The sequence below is a fragment of the Triturus cristatus genome, chromosome 3_2, assembly GCF_964204655.1.
Source record: "Triturus cristatus chromosome 3_2, aTriCri1.1, whole genome shotgun sequence".
NCBI classification, from domain to species: Eukaryota; Metazoa; Chordata; class Amphibia; order Caudata; family Salamandridae; genus Triturus; species Triturus cristatus.
This window is the reverse complement of record NC_140584.1, coordinates 1203050725-1203074029: the sequence shown is the minus strand read 5'-3', so window position 1 is coordinate 1203074029 and position 23305 is coordinate 1203050725. Positions and strand designations below refer to the sequence as shown.

The window sequence follows — 23305 nt, the reverse complement described above, 5'->3', positions numbered from 1 at the left end:
TCATCTGCCGTGTGCTTCACGGACGCCGCCTCAGCACGAAGTGCGCTGAGGCCCACAGTTACCTTGTGCCCGCCTAAAGAGCTTTCCGTAACAAAGAGACTTTACCGTATTTCCAAGAGTTGTGGCCCCATCAGTTCAACGTTACTGGGCCTTGTATTTGAATCTGCTGAATCTACATAAAAGCTTATTTTTATATACTTCCGGATTGGTGTCCATTTGTGGTGCATGCAAGGGGTTTACTGTATGTGTAATTGCATTTGCTTAACCGTGTACGCCTGAGACTTAGCCTAGACTGCTCGCGCCACGCACATAGAGGGTGAGCAGGGGTTATTCTGGGGAGTCATCCTTCGCCCTGACAAGAAGTAAAGGGTCCCTGCTTGTTGTGGGTACACACCTGCGTCAACCAGAGCCCCCTCATTTCTAACATTGGTGGCAGCGGTGAGGATTTACGGATTTGCATTTGTGGTTTGCGTATAGTGAACCACTGATCACCACGTAGTGAGAGCAGACCAGTAACACAGCCACAAGACTAACATTTGTTTTTGTTTTGCCAAGAATCTCCGTTGTTAAAGCCATGCCTGGTTCACTTCCCACGGGAAGGGCAGCTTCTATAATCTCTGGATTTGAGGACATAGATTGGGAAGAAGGCGCACTTCGGAATTATAGCAATGAAGAATTGAAAGGTTTTTGCTCCAAATTCAGGATTGCCCTAACTGGATTGAAAAACAAGGCCCAACTCGTGAAGGCGCTGAGGGCCTGGTATGAGTCAAAGGCACCAGAGAATCAGGTGGAAATGGTTCCACCAGAAAGTGTCCATGAGTTTGGCAGAGGCCTGTCGCCAGAAGAGTTGGCAGACAGGGCAGCAACCCGGGCACACGAGCTGGAGATGGCAAAACTGCATGGGCAGATGGATATGGAAAAACAAAGATTAGCCATGGAAGAAAAGAAACTACAATTAGAGCATGAGATGAAGTTGAGGGAGCTGGAGCTGAAAGCAAAAAGTTTGGAGCTTAATCCCTCTGGTGGCAGCACACCGCCAGTACCGGCGGAACCAAGAGTTTATATTCCCAAGGATGTAATGAAGGAGTTCTTTAAGAATTACGACATCGGGCAGTGGTTCAGAGCCTACGAGGTAGCCATGTCTTCCCACCGGGTCCCTGAGAGAGATTGGGGAGCGGGGTTGTGGGGACGGTTCCTGAGTGAAGGGCGGGACACACTGTTAGATTTACCTGCTGATGTTCATAATTCTTACGCCCATATGAAGGAAGCCTTGATGACTAGGTATGGGTTGACCCCTGAGTTATATAGACAGAGGTTCAGGGGTTGCACTAAGATTCCCAATAGTACGTATGTGGAGTATGTGACTTTCTTTTGCAGAGCGCTGGATGGTTGGGTAAAGGGTAGTAAGGTAAATGATTATCAAGGGCTTCTTGATTTAATGGCATGGGAGCACTTGTCCAGTAATTGTTTTCCTGAGCTACGCCAGCACCTGATAGATAGTAGGCTGACTAACCCTAGGAAGCTTGCTGAGGAGGCGGACCGCTGGGTCAGTACCAGGGTTCACAAGGGTCCCGTGGGAGATTCCGCCAAAGGTGGGCAGGGTCCCCAGCAGAAGAGTGGGGGGGGGGGGGGACAGGGGTAAACAGAAGCAGTTCCAAAAAGGGCCTTAAAGTAGTCCCCAAGGGAACCAAGGGAAGGGTTCTCAGCCTCCCCCACCCCAGAAACCGACCGGGGCCCCGACCGGTCCTCCTGTTCAGAAGGGGCCCGTAAGATGTTACAGGTGTAACAATTTGGGGCATTTTGCCTCTGATGTAAAGTGTCCATTGTTTAGTAAACCAGCACCCACTGGTGCTCCACCCCGGCAGGTGACTAGTGTAGCCTTGGGGGAGGAGAGGGATATCCAAGGTGGGTGGGGTCCCGCAGAGATGTCCCTTGTCTCGCTAGGAGACCGTGAAGTGGTCCCTCCAACCCAGCTGCCTGAGAACATTAAGAAGTACAGGCAGTGGGTGGCCATAGAGTGGAAGCTCTTAGAGATACAGGAGCCAGTGTGACAGCTGTCAGGTGTCACCTGGTGTCTCAGGAGCAGGTGGTCCCCAATGCATTCTATCCCGTTGTTGCCGCTGACAACACAGAGAGGCACTGCAAGGTGGCTCAGGTTACCTTTGAGTGGGGGGGAGGGGGGGGAAGGGGTCTCTGGTACTCTTCAGGTAGCTGTGAGGCCCGCCATGCCTGTAGACTGTTTGTTAGGGAACGATTTGGAGAGCTCACCTTGGGCTAAGGGGAGCGGAGTGCTCACCTGGAGATGTTGGGTATGCCGGACTGGGCGTGTGTCACCACACGATCCATGGCAGCCAGTAGAGGTACTCAAGAGGTCCTGGAGCCTGAGAGGGAGGTCCAGGAACCGGCCTCAGAGAGAAGGAGCAAGGGGCGCGGGAAGCCGGCCCCTGAAGTTCCCACGGTCCAGGAGGAAGCAGACCTTGAGGGGGATGCCCTGGAGCCTACAGGGGAATAGATAGCTGAACTGGGAGACCTGCCGGAACTGACCCATTGGCAGCAGGAAGGAGGTCCCACCAGGGAGGACTTTTGCAAGGCACAGAAGGAGTGCCCTTCTCTCGTGGGTATGCGGCAGCAGGCTGCAGACCAGGCCGCAGGTGATCAGTCAGGATCACATTTCGTTTACTGGGAGAACGACCTCCTATATACAGAGCCTAAGGTTGCTGAGCCTGGGTCAGCCCGTGCGCTGGCGGTACCCCAGGACTTCAGAGCCTTCCTACTGGGGCTGGCTCACGATGTGCCATTGGCAGGGCATTTGGGGCAGGACAAGACCTTTGAAAGGCTTGTCACCCACTTTTATTGGCCTCAAATGCGCAGGAGTTCAGATACTCACTGCAGGACATGCCAGACTTGCCAGGCAAGTGGAAAGAGTGGAAGGAAGCAGAAGGCTCCACTCCAGCCATTCCCTGCGGTCGGTACCCCATTCCAGCGAGTGGGGATTGACATTGTAGGGCCACTGGACCCCAGGACAGCGATGGGCAATAGGTTCATCCTGGTCCTGGTGGACCATGCCACCCGGTACCCGGAAGCCATTCCTCTGAGGACAGTGACGGCCCCCGTGGTGGGACGTGCACTGATGGGAATTTTCTCCCGAGTGGCATTCCCTCTAGAGGTGGTGTCTGACCGAGGTACCAATTCCATGTCCAAGTACATGAAATCTCTTTGGCAAGAGTGTGGTGTAACCTACAAGTTCACCACACCTTACCACCCCCAAGGAAACGGCTTGGTTGAGAGATTCAACCGAACCCTCAAAGGCATGATAATGGGCCTAGAAGGACCCATGAGGCGTAAGTGGGACGTCCTCTTACCATGCCTTCTCTTCGCTTACCGTGAGGTGCCACAGAAGTCTCTGGGGTTCAGTCCCTTTGAGCTTCTGTATGGTCACCCAGTCAGAGGACCTCTAAGTCTGGTCAAGGAAGGCTGGGAGCAATCTCCCAGGAAACCTCCCCAGAATGTATATAGTTACATGCTGGCCTTCAGGAATCAGACTAGGCGATTCAGGCAACTTGCTGAGGCAAATCTGGAAGCCAGCCAGGAGGAGATGAAGCGGTGGTACGACCAGAATGCCACTCTGGTAGAGCTTCAGCCTGGACAGAAGGTATGGGTCTTGGCCCCTGTGGAGCCGTGTGCGCTCCAGGATAAGTGGACCGGTCCCTTTGAGGTGGTGGAGCGCAAGAGTCCTGTTACCTACGTGGTGGAGCTGAAGTCTCCTAGGAACCCCTTAAGGGTCCTACATGTCAACCGCCTCAAGCCCCACTTGGAGAGGTCCCAAGTGGGCATGCTCTTGGCAACAGATGCTGGGATGGAAGAGGAGACAGAACCTCTTCCGGACCTCCTGTCAGCCAAGGAGCAAGATGGGTCAGTGGATGGTGTCATCCTCTCTTCCGCCCTGACCCCTGAGCAACAGAATGATTGTCGCCAGTTGCTGGGACAATTTTCTGATCTGTTTTCCCTGGTTCCCGGTGTCACAGATTGGTGCGTCCATGATGTGGACACTGGGGATAGTACCCCTGTGCGGCACAAGGCCTACAGGGTGACTGACAGGGTGAGGACATGCATCAAGGAGGAGGTCTCCAAGATGTTTGCACTCGGGGTAATTGAGTCTTCTAGCAGTCCTTGGGCCAGCCCCGTGGTCTTGGTCCCAAAGGCTGCAGCGCCGGGAGCCACACCCGAACTCCGGTTCTGTGTGGACTACAGAGGACTCAATTCAGTCACTAGGACTGACGCACACCCCATCCCCAGAGCTGATGAGCTCATAGATCGGCTAGGGGCTGCCCACTACCTCAGCACGTTTGATCTAACGCCTGGGTATTGGCAGATCGCCTTGACCGAGGGGGCCAAAGAGAGGTCAGTATTTTCCACCCCAGATGGGCACTACCAGTTCCGGGTTATGCCATTTGGGATGAAGAATGCCCCTGCCACCTTTCAGAGATTGGTCAACCAGGTGTTGGCTGGGCTGGATTCGTTCAGTGCAGCCTACCTGGATGACATCGCGGTGTTCAGCTCCACTTGGGAAGAACACCTGCGCCACCTCTGGGAAGTGTTGATGGCGCTGCGCAAGGCAGGCCTCACGATCAAGGCGAGTAAGTGCCAGATCGGGCAGGGTTCCGTGGAGTACTTGGGACACAAAGTTGGGAGTGGCCAGGTGGCACCCCTTCAGCCCAAGATAGAAACCATCCTGAATTGGGAGTCGCCCAAAACCCAGACCGAGGTGTGAGCCTTCCTAGGTCTCACCGGGTACTACAGGAAGTTTGTCAAGGGGTATGGCAACATGGTTGCCCCCTTGACAGCGCTGACTTCGAAGAAGCAGCCCAGGAAAGTGATTTGGACTGACACCTGTCAGAAAGCTTTTGAGGCCTTGAAAACTGCTATGTGCACGGCGCACGTGCTCTTGGCTCCCAACTTCTCCAAAGAGTTTATCGTTCAGACAGACGCTTCAGAGCATGGTGTGGGGGCTGTTCTTTCACAGATTAATGAGGAGGGCCTAGATCAACCCGTAGCCTTTCTTAGCAGGAGGTTACTTCCACGGGAACAGAGGTGGAGTGCTATTGAGCGCGAGGCATTTGCTGTGGTCTGGGCGCTGAAGAAGCGAAGACCCTACCTGTTTGGGTCTCACTTCCGGGTTCAGACGGACCACAGGCCCCTCAGATGGTTGATGCATAGGAGGGGTGAGAATCCAAAGCTGTTGAGGTGGTCCATTTCCCTACAGGGTATGGATTTCACGGTGGAACATCGCCCTGGTACAGATCACGCCAATGCTGACGGTCTGTCCAGATTTTTCCGCCTTAGTGATGAGGAACTCCCTGGGGTAGGGTAGTTCTCCCCACTTTTCAGCTGGAGAGGACACGTGTTAGACCTGGCACCTTGGCGTGAGTCTCCCTCCCTCTTTTTGTCGCTGTGCCTCATGTGTTTTTATGGTGTTGGCCGCTCAGCGCGCTGTGCCACTGCCAACCAGTGTCGCGGTGCGAGTGCTCCCTTGTAAATTGTATATGTTGGTTGGATTCCATGATTGGATTGTTTGATTTACTGTCAGACCCCAGTAAAGTGCGCCAGGAGCGCCAGGGCATGTAAAGGCAAACACCGCTGGTGGGCTTGCAGCACTGGTTGTGCCACCCACAGAAGCGGCCGGTAAAATATGTCTAAGGTCTGCCATCGCAGAACCTGCGTGCAGTCTGGTACTGACATGCTGACTGGCAAGTGCCCACACTTGCCGGTCCCTAAAACCTTCCCTTGGCTGCATTTTAGTCACCCCTCTGGAAGGCCCACGGGCAGGGTGCGTTGTGAGCATAAGGTAGGACAAGCCTAGATGCGTGGCATGTCCTAGTAGTGAATTACCGCCATCTTGTTGTTCACTACTGCAAGGCTACCCTATTCTCATAGGCCAGTATGGGCGGCTTGGATTGTTACACCCTATGATCCTAACCGACCCAGGGAACATGGTAGAAGATCGAGTTTAGTATGCCTGAACTCGGAATAATAAGGTACATCTTTTCCCAAGGTTTATTTTAATATTCCGGGTTTGCAAATGCCGCTTTTAGAAAGCTGGCCTTTGCTTGCCTAAACATTTCAGCCCGCCTCTGCGTGATGTGTATCTGATGTCTGGCTGGTGTGAGTGACAGGGCTAGGGGAACCCAGATGGGCAGGGCTAGGTAGCCTGGTGGTGAATAGGACGATCGACAGGTAGATGGGGGGGGGGGGGGGGGAGAGGAGTACTCCTAGGCTCTGAATAGGACAGTGCTCTGCCACCTCAATGCCGGCTCCGCCCCCTGTGGAGCGTCTGATGGCTCTGCCCTGCACTCTGAAAGAAGAAGCCTGCATCGCGTAAACAAAGTGCTCAGAAACCGGACTGGACTAGGCAAGGGCCCCCCTGGCCTGGGAGAACAAAAGATTTGCTGTATAAATGTAGGAGCCCTGCTCCTAAGAAACTAGATCCGCTTTTGACCAAGAAGAATCTCTGCCTGAGGAGGAGGCACCGGGAAAGCTGTAGGAGGAAGACTGTCCCTATCCTGGGGGATTGGCCTGCAGTGGTGACCTTTCTGCCAAAGGGGAGAAGAGAAACGGTTGCTGAAGACTTTGCTTTATTTTGACTTTCAAGACTTGTGCTTTTCAAAACGATCTCCAAGGGCTTGGAACTGAGCTTGCCCCCTGAACTGAGCCCCAGGACCATTGGGCTCTACCTGATCTTCACTTGCCTGCCGCTGGACTGTGGTGCCCTTTCCCTCGCCGGAGCTGTGCCCCAGTCCCTCCCTGAGCCGTGACCAGGACTGCTTAGCCGCCCCCGCCTTGGGAAGAGCCTCGCTCAATCGGAGCCGCTCTCCCGACGCTGTGCTGGGCTGCCCCTGTCACCTCGCTCGCTGGAGGCTCGCTGTGCACCTTCACCCTCCCGCCGGAATCGGCGTTGTGAGCATCTCCAAGCCTCGGACGGCCCGGACGTAACCTGCGTGCCCGGCTGCCCCGCTTTGTTCACCCGCCACCTGCAACACCCCGCTCTTGTCATGAGCCTGAAGATCAGACCCCCATCGTGAAGTGTGGGAGCCCCGGACGCCGCCTCGCCCTTCTGTCGAAGAGCCGCTGAAATCCCGGCCCCGCCTTTGCGTCAAGAAACAAGGTACTGTACTTACGAACTCGACCGCGAGCTCGCATCGGATCCAGGGTCCGCAACGTTCTGATTTCCCGGTCATCTGCCGTGTGCTTCCCGGACGCCGCCTCAGCACGAAGTGCGCTGAGGCCCACAGTTACCTTGTGCCCGCCTAAAGAGCTTTCCGTAACAAAGAGACTTTACCGTATTTCCCAAGAGTTGTGGCCCCATCAGTTCAACGTTACTGGGCCTTGTATTTGAATCTGCTGAATCTACATAAAAGCTTATTTTTATATACTTCCGGATTGGTGTCCATTTGTGGTGCATGCAAGGGGTTTACTGTATGTGTAATTGCATTTGCTTAACCGTGTACGCTTGAGACTTAGCCTAGACTGCTCGCGCCACGCACCTAGAGGGTGAGCAGGGGTTATTCTGGGGAGTGATCCTTCGCCCTGACAAGAAGTAAAGGGTCCCTGCTTGTTGTGGGTACACACCTGCGTCAACCAGAGCCCCCTCATTTCTAACAGGTGGAGAGAAAGCAACAAACAGTTGTTTGGTTTTGCGAAAAGGTTTGGTTCTATCGATGTAATAAAGCAAGGCTCTTTTAACATCTATGGTATGAAGGGCTCTCTCAGCCATTGAGTCTGGATTAGGGAAGAAGACTGGCAGCTCGACTGATTGGTTAAGATGGAAAGGGGAAATTACTTTTGGTAGGAATTTTGGGTTTGTCCTAAGAACCACTTTGTTACGATGTAGTTGTAGGAATGGTTCTTCAATAGTTAAAGCCTGTATCTCACTTACCCTTCGCAGGGATGTGATTGCAATAAGAAAAGCCACTTTCCATGTAAGGAATTGCAGTTCGCATTTATGCATAGGTTCAAATGGAGGGCCCATGAGCCTTGTTAGATCAATATTTAGATTCTACACTGGAGAAGGTGGTAATCTGGGAGGAATAATTCTTTTAAGACCTTCCATGGAGGCTCTGATCGCTGGTACCTTAAATAGTGACAAGTGTTGTCGATTTTGTAAGTAGGCTGCCAACGCTGCTAGGTGTAGACGTATGGAGGAATACGCTAAATTGCATCTTTGCAAGTGTAGTAAATAGCAAATAATGTTTTGGATGGAAGCATCCAGTGGACGTATATTATTGTTACTGCAGTAAATGGCAAATCTTTTCCATTTTGCAGCATAACATGCACTAGTAGTAGGTCTTCTAGCTTCTTTTATGATATTCATACACTCTGGTGGGTGATTGAGGTAACCAAACTCTAAGACTTCAGGAGCCAGATCGCCAAGTTCAGTTGCTGTGGATCTGGGTGTCTGATTTCTCCATGGTTCTGGGTTAATAAGGCCGGGGAAAGGCGCAGTTTTTGATGTGGAACTAGCGAGAGTTCCAGAAGTGTCATGAACCAGGGTTGACGTGCTCAAGTGGGAGCTACTAGAATCAGTTTTAGAGACTGTTGTTTGAGCTTGCGTACCACAAATGGAATGAGTGGGAGAGGCGGAAAAGCGTACGCACATCTGCCGGACCAGTTCATCCATATTGCATTGCCCTTCGACTGTGGGTGTGGAAACCTGGCGGCGTAGGTTGGGCATTTTGCGTTTGTGTGTGGCGAACAGGTCTCTGTCTGGTTGGCCCCATTTTTGGAAGAATGGGAGTAGGACTTTGGGGTGTAATTCCCATTCGTGGATTTGTTGTGTCTGTCGACTTAGGAGATCGGCAATCTGGTTGTGAACCCTGGAAGGTGTTCCGCTAGCAGGTAGATGTTTTGGGGAATTGTCCATCTCCAAATGTTCTGTGCGAGTTGGGACAGTTGGAGAGAATGTGTCCCCCCCCCCCCTGTTTTTGTATGTAATACATGGTCGTCATGTTGTCTGTGCGGATGAGGACAGTTTTGTTCCTTAGATGTACTTGAAAAGATTTCAGTGCTAGGAACACCGCTAGAAGTTCTAGGGGATTGATATGGAGCAGTTTTTGTTGAGTGGTCCATTTGCCCTGAGTGGTGTGTTGCAGGAGATGGGCTCCCCACCCTGTGAGAGATGCGTCGGTTGTCAGCACTATTTGTGGAAGAGGCTCTAAGAACGGCCGTCCTTTGGACAGGTTGATGGTGTTCCACCATTTCAGTGAGCGACAGTCTACCAACACCAGATCGGTAAGTTGTCCGTGAGCCTGGTTCCACTGTTGTGCTAGACATTCTTGCAAGGGACGCATTTGAAGTCGTGCGTGAGGCACAATGGAGATGCATGACGCCATCATGCCTAATAGTTGCATAAACACTCTTGCTGGAAGAGAGTGTTGAGTTTGAAATTTTAAGATGAGTTTTGTATGTTGGCTATCCTGGCTGTGCTGGGATAAGCTATGGCCTTGGAAGTATTTATGTTGGCTCCCAGATATTGATGTATGTGGGAGGGTTGCAGTTGAGATTTGGGATAGTTGATGGTAAATCCCAAGTTGTGCAAGGTTTGAATAGTGCGGTAGTGTGGAGAACGCATTTGTCGAAAGTATTGGCTTTTATGAGCCAATCGTCGAGATACGGGAAGACATGGATTTGTTGTCTCCTGAGGTGCGCTGCCACTACTGCTAGGCATTTGGTGAATACCCTGGGTGCAGTGGTTACTCCGAATGGGAGGACCGTAAACTGATAGTGTTGTCCGTCTACCACAAATCTTAGGTACTTTCTGTGAGCAGGATGCATGGGGATGTGAAAGTATGCGTCCTTGAGGTCTAATGTGGAAAGAAAATCTTCTTGTTGAAGTAGTGGGAGCACTTGTTGAAGAGTGATCATATGCAAGTGATCCGAGTGTATGTACTGATTTAGGAGTCTGAGGTCGAGTATGGGTCTTAACGTCTCGTCCTTTTTTGGGGGATTAGGAAGTATAGAGAATATACTCCTGTTCCCTGATGTTGGGAGTGGAACTGGTTCTATTGCGTGTTTTTGAAGCAAGGACCGAATTTCCTGTTTGAGGAGTGTAAGATGGTGTGGTGACATTGGACGGTGTTTGGGTGTTGTGTGGGAGGGTGTTTGTGAGTTCGAGGCAGTAACCAAACTGGATAATTTGTCTTACCCACTTGTCTGTTGTAATGGAATTCCAGACAGGTAGGAACTGTTGGTCTTCCCCCGACTGGAGTGGAATGGTCTGGGGGGAGTGGAGGCAAGTCACTGTTTAGTGGCTGGAGAGGTGCGGGTGTTGGTATTGCCCCGACCTCGGCCCTTGGTGTTGTTTCCTCTATATCCTCCTCTAAAATATCCTCTGTTGGGGGATGTTTGCGCGGAGGTTTTGAAAGTGGAAGAAGTGTCTGTCCCAATATTTTTGGAGGCTCCCCTATAGAAGGAGCGTCGAAAGGAGCCTAGTGGTTGTGGAGACTGTAATGCTCCCATTGATTTAGCAGTCTCGTTATCTTTTTTCATCTTCAAGTGCAGTATCTACTGCGGGCCCAAATAGTTGCTCTTGGTTAAATGGTTGACCAAGTATTGTTGTTTGTACTTCCGGCTTAAAGCCTGAAATACGTAGCCATGCATGGCGTCTAAGAAGTATGCTTGTGTTGACCGCCCTAGAAGCAGTGTCCGCGGCGTCTAGTGCACATTTGATTGATGCGTTAGATATGAGTTTCCCCTCTTGGATGAGGTCATTGGCCTGGGATTTGTACTGATCTGGTAGGTGTTGTAAAATATCTTCAAACTGATCATAATGAGCTCTATCATATCGGGCTAATAGGGCTTGTGTGTTGGCAATACGCCAATGGTTAGCAGCTTCTGCTGCAACTCTTTTGCCAAAGGCCTCTAATAGCTTGGACTCTGTCTGGGGGCGGTGTGTCTCCCGTTTGGGAGTTAGCCCGCTTTCTTGCGTTTGAAACTACTAAAGAGTCTAGAGGGAGCTGTGCTTTAATGTAATAGGGATCTTGTGGGGCAGGTCTATATTTTTTTTCAATTCGGGGGTTAAGAACCCTAGCTCTGAAAGGATCTTTAAAAACCTCTGTGGCGTGTTTTATGACTCCCTTAATCATGGGCAACATTTGAACTGATTTTTGAGACTGTTCGAATGTGTCTAGAAGAAAGTCTTCTTCGGGTGTATCTGAATGCATGGTGACGCCATGGAAAAGTGCTGCCCTGTTTAACAGCTGCCCAAACCCTAGGTGGTCATCTGGAGGGGAGGGGTATGTAGTGGGATCAGGAATATCAGGTAACGGGTAAGCCCAGTCATCTAAGGGTGCCATATCCGGGAGTGTGAAAGGATCATCAGGATCATTAAGGTCATCCGGATCACCCCCTCCCCCTAAGCCATCATCATCCTGTGGAGGTGGTGTATGTGAAGGAGATGATAGAGGAGAAGGAGGTGGGGGCAGGGGGGGGGCGGGGTGGGGTGAGAGGTGATATAGGAGAGGAAGGACGAATGGGTGAGGTGGCGGAGTCCTTCTTCTTTATGGGAGCTGGAGAAGGTGTTGAGTCCAGCTTCCTTTTCTTGTATGGCACAGCGGTGACATGTCCAGTTTTTGGATTGATATAAATCCTTTTTTGCGTGGGATCAGGGTGAAAAAGTTCTTCATTGTCCGAAAGTGGCTTTGGTACAGATTTTTTCGGTTCCGATCTACGTTTTGGATGATCAGTAGAGTCTTTATGGACTTTAGACAGTTGTTTCGGTGCCGATGAGGATTTCGGTGCCGAAGAATTTTCCGTGCCGGCGGGGATTTCGGTGCCGAAGAACGTTTCGGTGCAGAGAGGGAATCTTTGAGCTTGATAGCTTAAGATGTCGGTTTATCAATAGGTCTCGATGGTTTCGGAGCCTGCTTCGGTGCCGAGAGGTCTTGAGTCTTCGGTGCCGAAGGTACTGTGGGTACTATAACATGTGGTTTGCTCGAGCCCGAGCCACCTGTAGGCTTATATTTCTTCGGCACCGAGCCTGAGGGTGGGGCTTCTGAAGACGGTTTTCGGTCGTGACTGGGGCCAGCTGGCGGAGTCTTGACCAATGCCTTTTTTGGGGGGGTTGGGGTAGGGGCACAGGTACTCACTCGTTGCCCCGGAGTGATGAGGTCATCCGAATCGTCCGCTTCGGATATAATTTGAAGTTCTTCGGAATCTTCTTCCGGGACATCCTGAGCAAAGATGTCCTCTGGTTCTGGAGCCGGTCTGGCCATGATATGGCGTCGAGCTCTTCGGTCCCGGATGGTTTTCTTGGATCGGAATGCGGCGCAGGCTGGACAGCTGGATTCGTTATGTTCCGGCGAGAGGCACAGGTTGCAGACCTCGTGGTGGTCACTGTGGGGGAACTTTGCTCCACATTGGGGGCATTTTTTTAAAAGGTGTCCTTTCCATGAGCCGTGTCCGGAACCGGTCCAATTGAATTTCGATGTCGAGTTGTAAAGGTTTTTCGCTTCGAAAGCTGGATTTTCAGAAGTTTTCAGCCGGAGTGGAAAAGTTCATCCGAACCCAATGGTGGAAAAAAATCAATCTGAGGATGGAGTGGATGCCCATGCGCACTGTTGTCCAGAGGAGGAGTCACCTATCTCGTGACCAAAAGGCTTCTTCCGAAGACAACAACAACCTGCAATCATCCGAGCCCAACACCAGATGGTGATCTTATCCTAAGTGTGTGATCTGCAGCTCATATGCCTCGAACTTGCATTTACATTCTAAACTCTTTCCAATCTATCATTCCCAACAGAAGCCTGGTGATGTCTCAGGTAAGACGTCATGCAGCAAGGAATCATAAAGCCAAAGGCATTTTGTTTTTGGAAAAAAAGTTGTATTTTGAAAATAACCCACAATATTACAGTGATACTGCTACTGAAGGCAAAAGCAATGACAAGTTTAGGTATCAGACAACACAAGCAAGAGCCCCCATTGCACGCTCTTTATTTACACGATACAATTATTAATCAGGAGATGCCCATCCACATCTGCATGGGATTTATGTAAGTTTATTGCTACTTGCTATTTAATTAAACAAAATTGTTGGTAATAGTACAGCCGTGTACGGCAATGACTTAGTTTCTGACAAGACAATTTTGAAAACAGACAAGTCCTTGAAGGGAGCTAAGAGGGTAGTTGTGCAAAATCCCACAAGCAATGAACCACACACACAAGTCACAAACATCACAAGGACAGCCTGCCTACAGGCTCAGTCAGTGTACAGAACGACTATTCTGAACACAACGTTGATACAGGTAACAGTCGGTGTATTCAGCGTTACAACATTGCAAATAAGTGCTAATGATTCAGAGCCTCAGCATGTCTTTTGGCCACCATGCAAATGCCTATATACAGCACCAACCACAAACTCCATCAGAACTAAACGGATTACACTGCAAATCTGGCCAGGTCCCTTACTTTGTGTTCACAACATCTGAATGTTCCATCTTTTTACAGATCTTGATCGAAGTATGTATACGTAAGAAAGATCCATTGCACTCCTCCCTTGAAATGATTAAAAAAACTGTCTAATATGGTTCCTCTATATGCTATGTGAATCGCAAACCATTCACATCATGGTTTTTCTAGCATGCACATCTCTACATGCCTAACTCACGTCTTTTGTGGATGATTGCATGCAAACAGACTACTCCTCATTGCCAACGGTGCACCTTCATAAATAAGAGCTTTTCATCATACCTCTGGTGATGGACAGACAAGCTGCAGATTTAAAAAACTGGAATAATATTTTAATGCCATAGGTGCATCTAGCAAGTCACTTCAGAAATAAGTTAGTCTCAATGCAAAACGGCTTCAACTATGTCTTCTGAACCCTTGTCTGGGTAAAGAGAAATTGGCAGGGCACTTCAAAACATTTATGTGATATTCATACAGTCAAATATTTTGTTAAATAACACAATTAACTGGAAAAGCAAAACAATCAGTAAAACAAAAAGAATAAATAAGGTCATACTGGGTGGGGCACGGTTATACCAAAAACAAACCCTGATAACTAGCAACATTGGTAAGAACGCCCATCAATTTTTCTGGCTTAAAAAGATGAGTCCCATTAATAACGGTTACTGAAAAACTGCATAACTCCTGTCATTACTTGTATAAACCATTGTATGCATCATTAGTGAATGTGTTCAATAATTGGTTTCATGCTGTTTGTTAGAAGAAAATGGTAGTTTGAACTAAAACGTTCACATCGTCACACACATACACAACATATGACAGTTGAACCGTGAATAATCAACACTAGCGAGCTCTGTTTCAATAAAACATGACTAACCTCTTGACCAAGTTTAAAGTGAAGTATAGATCTCTCCTGACATGACCGGCAGCCATTTTGTTCTTCATCAACACCATCTTACTGTGGCTTGTCAGGGGAGTAAGCCCCAAATTACAGCCATTACATTTTTGGTATTGCATAGCACAACCCAAAAGAACCAGACCAGGTACAATGCCCCTGAATTCTGCATCGCTCCATTTATCACATGGTGGAACATGATGTACCCATTCTACCAGTAGGTCAACTTTCAAGCATGACTCAGGTCTGATCCTGCTCCTCGCGCCAGCCAATCCCAAGAATGTATATAGCAGTCTTTCGATCAGTGGTTAGCACTTTTAAAACAAGCCATCTCCATCAAGAACATCAGTGGCAGCATTGACATTTTTTACATGAACTAAGTAGATGATAAATTATCTTTACAATTTATACATTAACAACACCCCATCACGTTAGACCCATAGAAACATTTTAAATAAGAGTCGGATAAAAGTTTATCACTATAATACTGTCCGCCAATGAAGACTTCTTTAGGTCAATCATTATAGCCCTAAAAGAAAAACATTTACAAATAGATAATGTGCTTCATCTGTAACTCTTATGACTTGAGCGGCCTCAGAGCTACATTTGAGCAACAGTCGCATACACCCACACGCGCAGTGGGCTAGCGTATCTTCTGTGGCACCGCTCCTTCCTCTCACCGGTGGGTCTCCACACGCTACTGGGTGTCTGTCAAGACAAGGTGCAGTTTGAAGTTTTTGAAGTCCGTGTCTCAGCCTGAAATGAAAAACAAAAATGAATTCAACTAAACAGTGGTGACTATGTAAGTTAGCAGAAACCTACTCTGATGCATACCAAGAGAATGGAAGGAAATCTCAAGCTGGTGAACAAACTGAGGAAGTGAAAAATGGCTAATAAAAGTCAAGTTCTATAAAAACAAAAAAAAAACAAAAAAAAAAAAAACAAAAGAAGAAGTACAAGAACACTTTTCTACTCCAGCCTCAAAAAAGCTAACTGAGAAATAGGGCCAGAATCATTTTTGTTATGAAAGTAATCCTCGGTCTGGATGATGGTGACTGGATTTTCATAACTGCCCAATCAATACCTCTGTACAAAAACTGCTATAAATTGTATTGGATTGGTTTAACAATACATAAAAAGAATCCTCAATAGCATAGTTTTTATTTGTATTTACATTTTTATATAGTGCAAAAAATCATAAGTAGTAGAGTGCTTTTCAACATAACGGACAAAGGAGAGTGAAATAACTCTTGCATATAATCCTGAGAACCACAAGCTAGGCAAACAAAGTACATTATTGAAACAGGGGTTGAGGAATACAGTAAGAACTGGCAAACCAGGATGAAGCTAGTAACAGGAAATTGTAGAATAAAAAAACAATTACATTTTTGCCAGAATACAGTGGAACAAAAGGAGGTCTCGCCAGCACGACGGAGAAGGTAAGTCTAAAGGTTGAGGAGCAAAGAAGGGGGTGTTAAAGTATAAAATGCCACAGGAGAAGGTGATGAAAAGAAAATAGCGGATAAACATATGCAGGGGGATAGGGAGAAAGGATAAGCTAGATCTTCAATGGTCACCACAAGCGGACATCAGGTCGATACTGAACTACTATTTTATATTATTTAGTTTAACTGGCATATTATCAATCATCTAGCAATCATAAAATAGCATACGGGGAACATTAGCTCCACTGAATCTGAAAACTACTAATCTGCCAGCCTCGTCCACTCGGAGTTGACTTAAGCTGATTGAGTTAGAGTCAGCTGGTAATGGATCAATTATGTTCTCAGATTCATTCTGGTGTACGTACAGAGATGATATTGCATTTGAGCATTATTGACAAAGGCCCCATATAAACGGTGAAAAGCATAGAGGATAAGATAGACCACAAAGTCAAGAGGAACAATATCAAAACTAAAAATGGCAATCCTCTCTAGGTGTTTGATTAAAGGGGTAGGATAAGACGCATTAGCTCACAGTACCTTTTATATTTATATGCGGGTCAAGTGTGTAGGTTAGTTTCTGGTTGCCTATGGCATCAAAGGCCACTGTTAAATCAAGGATTACTATACTCCACCGATGTCAATGACGGCGAGAGAATCATCTCGTTATTTTAATGAAGCAGTTTCTGGGTTGTGGCCTTTGTGAAAGCGCAATTGGTATGAAACAAATACAGTTTGATTGTGTACCAACGAACGGCATTGCTCAATACCTTAACACAGCCATGAGAGGTTTGGTAAGTTATTGGTTTGGATTTGCAGAGGGTTTTTGGGGGGAATGTGTGTGATTTGTCCCATTTTAGGGGTCTTGGAAATTATGCTGTTTTGCAGGAACATGTTGATGAAAAGACACTAAAGTTTGTTAAGTGGAAGCTGAATTTAATAAGATCCTAGGTGAGATTGGTGGACCTTGACTAAACTTTATTTTGTTATTGTCTACAGTGCTGTAGCTTCATTACCCATGTCAGTGAGACCAGGCTCTGCAAGGGTAGTGACTGCAGTTGATACCCCCCAGAACTTCCTTGCCAAAGCTTAGATACAGAGAGGGGAGTTGAGATGTTATTTTCCCTGATTGACGCTCTAAGAAAGGTGGTGTCGTCGGTCAGGGTTTACATGTCTGGCAAGTGGCCCCAAGACATCAGCCAGTACACCTACATCCAGAAGAGGGGATTTCAGAGACAGGTGTAGGAGTTACTACAGCAGACATTTGGGTTTCTAATATTCTGAAGGATGATGAAACTGCTATGGTGAAATGTTAAGATCACCAGGAGATGGTGCTGGAAATGATAAAAACGGACTCTGGGAGACAAATTGTGGATTATTTTGGTCAGCACAAAGGGGATGGAATCCATAAGGGGTCGGAGCAGCGGCGTAGCAATGGGAAGGTGGGGGGGGAGCACCCCCCCGCTCTTAACCACAGCTGAATGAATCGCCAGCACACTCCCCGCCATCCCCCCATCCTCCCCCACCCATTTGTCAATCAGGCTGCCGCAGGCAGCAAATTCAAGGGCCACCACAGCCAGCCCAAGGCGTAGCGAAGCCACTAGGGTGGGGTCATGAAAAGTGGAGTCTGACAGACAGCTTATAAATTTATTTTTAAATCGTAACTCTGCTGCAAAGAAACTGCGAGTAAGCACGAATATGACAGCAAATATATTCAGGCTGGCTCAATTAATGACAAACTTGCTTCATTTTAAAATATATTACAGAGGTAATGCACATTCTACAACGATCTTTAGTTCCTCAATTTCCAGAGTTTAATAACAGTAAGATAACTCTTGTGGTTAATGCACTTAAAGTAAGCTGTGCTTTATCTAGTCACAGTTTTCACTCACCATAAAGTAGCATGGAGGATTAATGTGCCGGACGCAAAACGCAATGTGTAACTTGCAAATCCTAGATTTGTACTCTGTGTAATTAGCTTGCTGGGTTACTGTTCTTACCAGAGAGATACGTGTGTTACTTGTAGTTCATCAGGTACAAGCCTTCTAATGCAGAACAGCGAGCTATGAAGATACATCCAGAAGATGCAAGCAAACTGCAAGTCAGAAGTAGAGAACCTTGCTTTTTCTGAATCTTTTGTTACTCCAAGGGTACTAGCGGGCTTCTTTGGGTAGTAATAAAGTCTTATTAGTACAGAAAACCCCACCCACTGCATTACATTTCAAATCCTGTTCGAGTCTCTCCAGACAAAAGCACAAACATACAGAGCTTGCCATGGAGGATATTGGACTCCTAAACCCTGTAGCCCTCACTTTTTATAAAAAAAAAAAAACAACATTTACTCTATATTGGAGGGAAACACTGGTAAGAATCATTGTCTCTGTAGAATATCTGATGTCATTCGCTTTGACACCCTATGTTGGGATAAATAAGTAAGAGCTATCTAGTTATCAGTGTAATCACTCAGATGGACGGATACATGTTAAATTGTTTGATACAGGGGTTGGAAAAAGCCAAAAGCCTGCCTCCAAATCCCAGTTTCTCTTAGGTACTTGTAAAGTGGTAACAAGCGGCGCTCCTTGGTTTGCTTCCATTGCTGTGGCATTTAGGTGTTAGGCTCCAGATGGCTTCCAGCCAGGATGAGACTTCAACACCAGGCAGGGCTGATGGCCCTTTAAGTGAGACCTTTGTGTTGGGCCTGGCTGGAAGTAAAAATTAGAAATCCACATCACTTCTGCAGGTTGTTGGAAAGCAGACAAGGTGAGGGCAGTGGTGCAAATATCACAACAAATTCAGCACAAGTCACAGGGACGGATTCCAGCTCGATAATATGCCGGATCAGCCTCATTCCCTCCAGTGGCAGCAGGAAAGAGGAAGAATGGGCCAAAAATGGACAGACACAACAGGCCTGATACTGCCAGGATTACTCCACCGGGGAGGAGGGAGGGTCGCTTATGACTATAACAGAGATACCCCTACTACAGAACTGGAGTTACAGGTAAGAAACTACTCCTTCTGTAGTAGGGTCTCTCTGTGTATAGTCATAATCTATGAATAGAATGGCAAGCCCATCCCAACCAACAAACAGCGGTGGAGTAATAACCAAACACCAACAAATCACTGTGCAAACAAATTCCTCAGCGAAGCCTGTCCAACCTGCGCATCTGCCCTAGCATCGGAGTCCAGGCAGTAATACTTTGTAAACGTATGGACCAACTTCCAGGTGGCAGCCTTACAAATGTCAGCAATTGGAACATTCCTAAGCAAAGCTGTAGTAGCTGCTTTGCCCCTAGTCGAATGTGCTGTAGGCTTACCCCCTAACGTCTTGTTAGCTTTCTGATAACAAAGCTGAATACAGGACACAATCCATCTGGAAATGGACTGTTTTGAGGTAGCTAGACCAGTTCGTACTGAACCATAATTTACAAACAGTTGATCCGACCTGCGGATGTCTTGTCTTATCTAGATAGAATTTCAACACCCTACGCACATCTAGTGAATGCAGAGACCTCTCCGCCGGAGAGGAAGGATGCTGAAAAAATGTAGGCAAAGTTATCATTTGATTTACATGGAAATCAGATCTCACTTTAGGCAAAAATTTAGGATGCGTACACATCACTACTTTAGACGCATGGAATACAGTATACGGCTCTTGACAACACAGAGCATGAATCTCACTCACCCTCCTGGCCGATGTAATGGCCACAAGGAAGGCAGCCTTCCAGGACAAATGCTGCAAAGAAGCCTTATGAATAGGCTCAAAAGGCTCCCTCATCAATCTGGACACCACCACGTTCAATTCCCATGGTGGAGAAGGTCGTCTAACAGGGGGAAACACCTTACGCAAACCCTCCAAAAAATCATTAATCACAGGGATTTGAAAAAATGAGGTTTGGGAAGGGCCCTTTCTATACGCAGTCAAAGCTGCGAGATGAACTTTAATAGACTGAAAATTAAGCCCAGTCTGAGCCAACTGCAGCAGATAAGGCAAAATAACATCTTTACAGGATGTAGGGTCAATGTCCTTCGCCTTGCACCACAAGCAGAATCTCTTCCACTTATAGGCGTAAGAAGTCCTCGTAGACTGTCTCTTCGACTCTTTCAAGATCTCCATACAGTCCTGAGGTAGGTTCAAGTGTCCATACTGTACTAGCTCAGGAGCCATGCTGCCAAACTCAAGGACGAGAGATTGGGATGAACCATCTGTCCTCCGAACTTCGTGAGAAGGTCCGGCCGACACGGCAGGCGCCGGTGTGGCAGAACAGACCGGTGAAGAAGGTCGGTGAACCACCATTGCCTCGGCCACTCCGGAGCAATCAGGATCATCCTGGCTCTGGATTGCGACAGCTTGATCAGCACCACCGGAATCAGGGGAATGGGTGGAAAGGCGTAGAGAAAGCTGTTGGACCAGCTGATCCATAGGGCATTCCCCAGCGTCCCTGGTTGGTAGTACCTGGACGCGAAGTCGCGGCATTTGCTGTTTTCTGCCGTAGCGAACAGATCAATATCCGGAGTGCCCCACTCTGCAAAGACGTCTCTTAGCATGTCGTCGTTTAGCACCCACTCGTGATTTTCTTGAACGAGCCTGCTGAGCGCATCGGCTTGGGCATTCTGCACTCCCGGCAGATGGGTCGCCGTGATCGTCAGGTTCCTGGCCACCAGCCAATTCCAGATCGTCTGTGCCTCCCGAGACAGCGTGCGTGAACGGGAGCCCCCCTGCTTGTTGAGGTAGTACATGGTAGTAGTATTGTCCGTCTGAACAAGCAGGGAGTTCGTCGTGAAGGAGGGATGGAACGCCTTCAGGGCCAAGTGTACTGCTCTGAGTTCCAAAAAGTTGATGTGGTAAGTCATCTCCGTCTGCGACCATATCCCCTGAATCTGAAGAGGGCCCGAATGCGCTCCCCAGCCCTGGAGAGACGCATCGGTCACTATGGTCTGGACCGGAATATCCTTGTGGAAAGGAGTCCCCTTGCAAACATTCTCTGAGGAGCACCACCATTTCAGAGATTGAAGAGCGTGTTGGGACAGATGAATCTTGTCCTCCCAACGCCCCCGCCTCTGGTCCCATTGATCCTCCAGACATTCCTGCAGAGGCCTCATATGCAGACGTGCATTGGGGGTGAGAAAGATGCAGGAAGCCATCGACCCCAGTAAGGAGGACACCGTCTTCACTGTAGGAGAGTGGGCTGAGAGGAGGTGCAGGGCCTTCCCACGGATCGATAAGCGTCTCTCCTCCGAAGGACACACGCTTGCGTTCAAGGTATAGACTGAGGCCCCCCAAGTACTGGAGACACTGCACAGGAATCGGTACTGACTTTGACATGTTGATGTGCAGCCCCAGGCGATTAAGCAAGGCAGCTGTCCTGTTGAAGTGACACTGTGCTTCCCGGAACGTGGAAGCCTTGATCAGCCAATCGTCTAGGTATGGATACACAAACACTTTGGTCTTCCGCAAGTGTGCTGCCACCACTGCCATGCACTTGGAGAACGTCCGTGGGGCAGACTTCAGACCAAACGGGAGTACTGTATACTGGTAATGGTTGTTGCCTACCAGAAACCTCAGGAACTTGCGATGCTTTGGTGCGATCCGCACATGAAAGTAAGCGTCCTGCAGATCTATGGCGCACAGCCAATCTCCTCGATGCAACTGAGGGTATATCTGATGCAGGGACAACATACAGAACTTTTCTCTGCGGATCCACTGGTTTGCTTGACGCAGATCTAGAATAGGCCTGAACTCGTTTTTGTCCTTTTTTCTGACGAGAAAGAACCTGGAGTAAAGGCCTGTTCCTCTTTGCCTCAAAGGAACAGCTTCTATCGCCTTCTTCCTTAACAGGACGTCCGCCTCCCCCTGGAGCTCCCGTACCATGAAGGGAGAGCACACTGGTGGAATCGGAGGAGGCAGGCTGGTGAAACGAAGACTGTATCCATTGCAAACAATATTCAGCACCCACTTGTCCTGAGTTATTGTCCTCCACTCTGCCAGGTAGTGTTGAATACTTCCCCCCACCGGAGCGGGTAACGGATGAGGGGGAAGTGATCCTTCAGGGCTTCGACCCGGCCGGGCCTTTGTTCCCTGACGAGGATTGATGCTGTCCTCTGCCCCTCTGGCGCTTTTGAAAGGACTGCCTGGGGAACTGTTGTTGTTGGTGCTGGTGCTGTTGCTGGTGACCAGACGGACGCCCTTGACCTCGCTGTTTCGAATAGCGCCTGCCATAGGAGCGGAACGACCTCTTTTGCTCCTTGGGTCTTTCCAACCCCACGGCTTTCAGGGTTTCCGCTTCAGCCTTCATGCGGGCCATCTCGTCATCCGCATGAGACCCGAACAGCGTCGTGCCAGAGAAAGGCAAATTGGCAATCTTCTGCTGCGCCTCAGGCTTCAGAGAGGTGAGCCTCAGCCAGGAATGCCTCCTCATGTGTACCCCGTGACAGTACCCATGGGCCGCCAGCAACGACACATCCCCCGCAGCACTGATTATCTCGTTGGAGACCATCATGCCCTCGTTCAGAACCTCCTGGAAGTCCTCCCTTTTATCCCTAGGCAGGGAGGCAGCAAACTGTTGCAAGGAGTCCCAGAGTGACCGGTCATAGCGACCCAACAGAGCGGAGGCGCTAGCAGCCTTCATCGTGGTGGCCGACGTGGAGCACACTCTCCTCCCCAAGGAGTCCACTTGCGACTCTCCTTATCCGGAGGAGCCGTGGAAGAGGGCGTCGTGGAGTGTTGTTTACGAGCCGCAACCACAATGACAGGGTCCGGGGGAGGGTCCACCCTGAGGAACGCCGGGTCCGAATCAGGGGCCCTATACTTTTTCTGTAACCTCGAGGGAGCAGACTTCACCACGGCTGGTGTCAAGAAGACCTCCATGGCTGGCTCCTCCAACCCCGGGACCAAAGGAAGGAGGGGGCGTGACAGATGAGCCTTGTGCAATGTCTCAAAGATCACCGAGGTAGTGGGAACCGGGACTGCTACCGAGATCCCCAATTTCGCCGCCCCCCTCATCAGCACCTCCTGGAACGTGGCAACATCATCCACCGGCGAGATTCGGGTAGGCGGTGTCTCCGACAGCGAGGGAGAGAAACGTCCAGTGCCAGAAGAGTCCGTCCTCGTGCCTCTGGAACGAGATCTATATCTCCGCCGGCCGTGTCTGGTGCGAGTGGACGATCTGCGCCCACTCCGTGACCTCCGTCGAGAGCGAGACCTCGGTCTTCGTGGAGCCTTAGGAGTCGCCGGTCGCCGAGGAGACGGCGGGAGCTGTGGCATCGGCGGCGTAGGTCGCTTAGGAGGAGGAGGCGGCGGAAGAGGAGGCGAAGGAGGAGGAGGCGTTGGAGGTGGTGGTGTAGGAGGACGCTGAGGCAGCGGCTGAGAGAGAGGCTGCGGGGCTCCATCACTCCGTGCAGGAGAACCCGGACCAGCACTGTCCGGACTTACGTCCACCCTTCTCCTCTTGGCGGGCCTGTCCCGTGCCGAAACGCATGAGGGGGAGCGCCGGCTTCTCCTAGATCCACGACT

The 23305-nt window shown here is 49.2% G+C and overlaps 1 protein-coding gene across 9 annotated transcripts in view; it reads right to left on the bottom strand.

The window, feature by feature from the left end:
* Positions 1–12852: 12852 nt before the first annotated feature.
* Positions 12853–23305, bottom strand: part of ZFAND2B (zinc finger AN1-type containing 2B) — a 164698-nt gene continuing 154245 nt past the window's right edge. For all 9 annotated transcript variants that reach the window (XM_085650161.1, XM_085650166.1, XM_085650164.1 and 6 more), the window contains one exon: positions 12853–15109. In XM_085650161.1, coding sequence (XP_085506287.1) covers positions 15065–15109 — 45 coding nt within the window. In that variant the 3' untranslated portion in view covers positions 12853–15064. The remainder of the gene's footprint in view (positions 15110–23305) is intronic.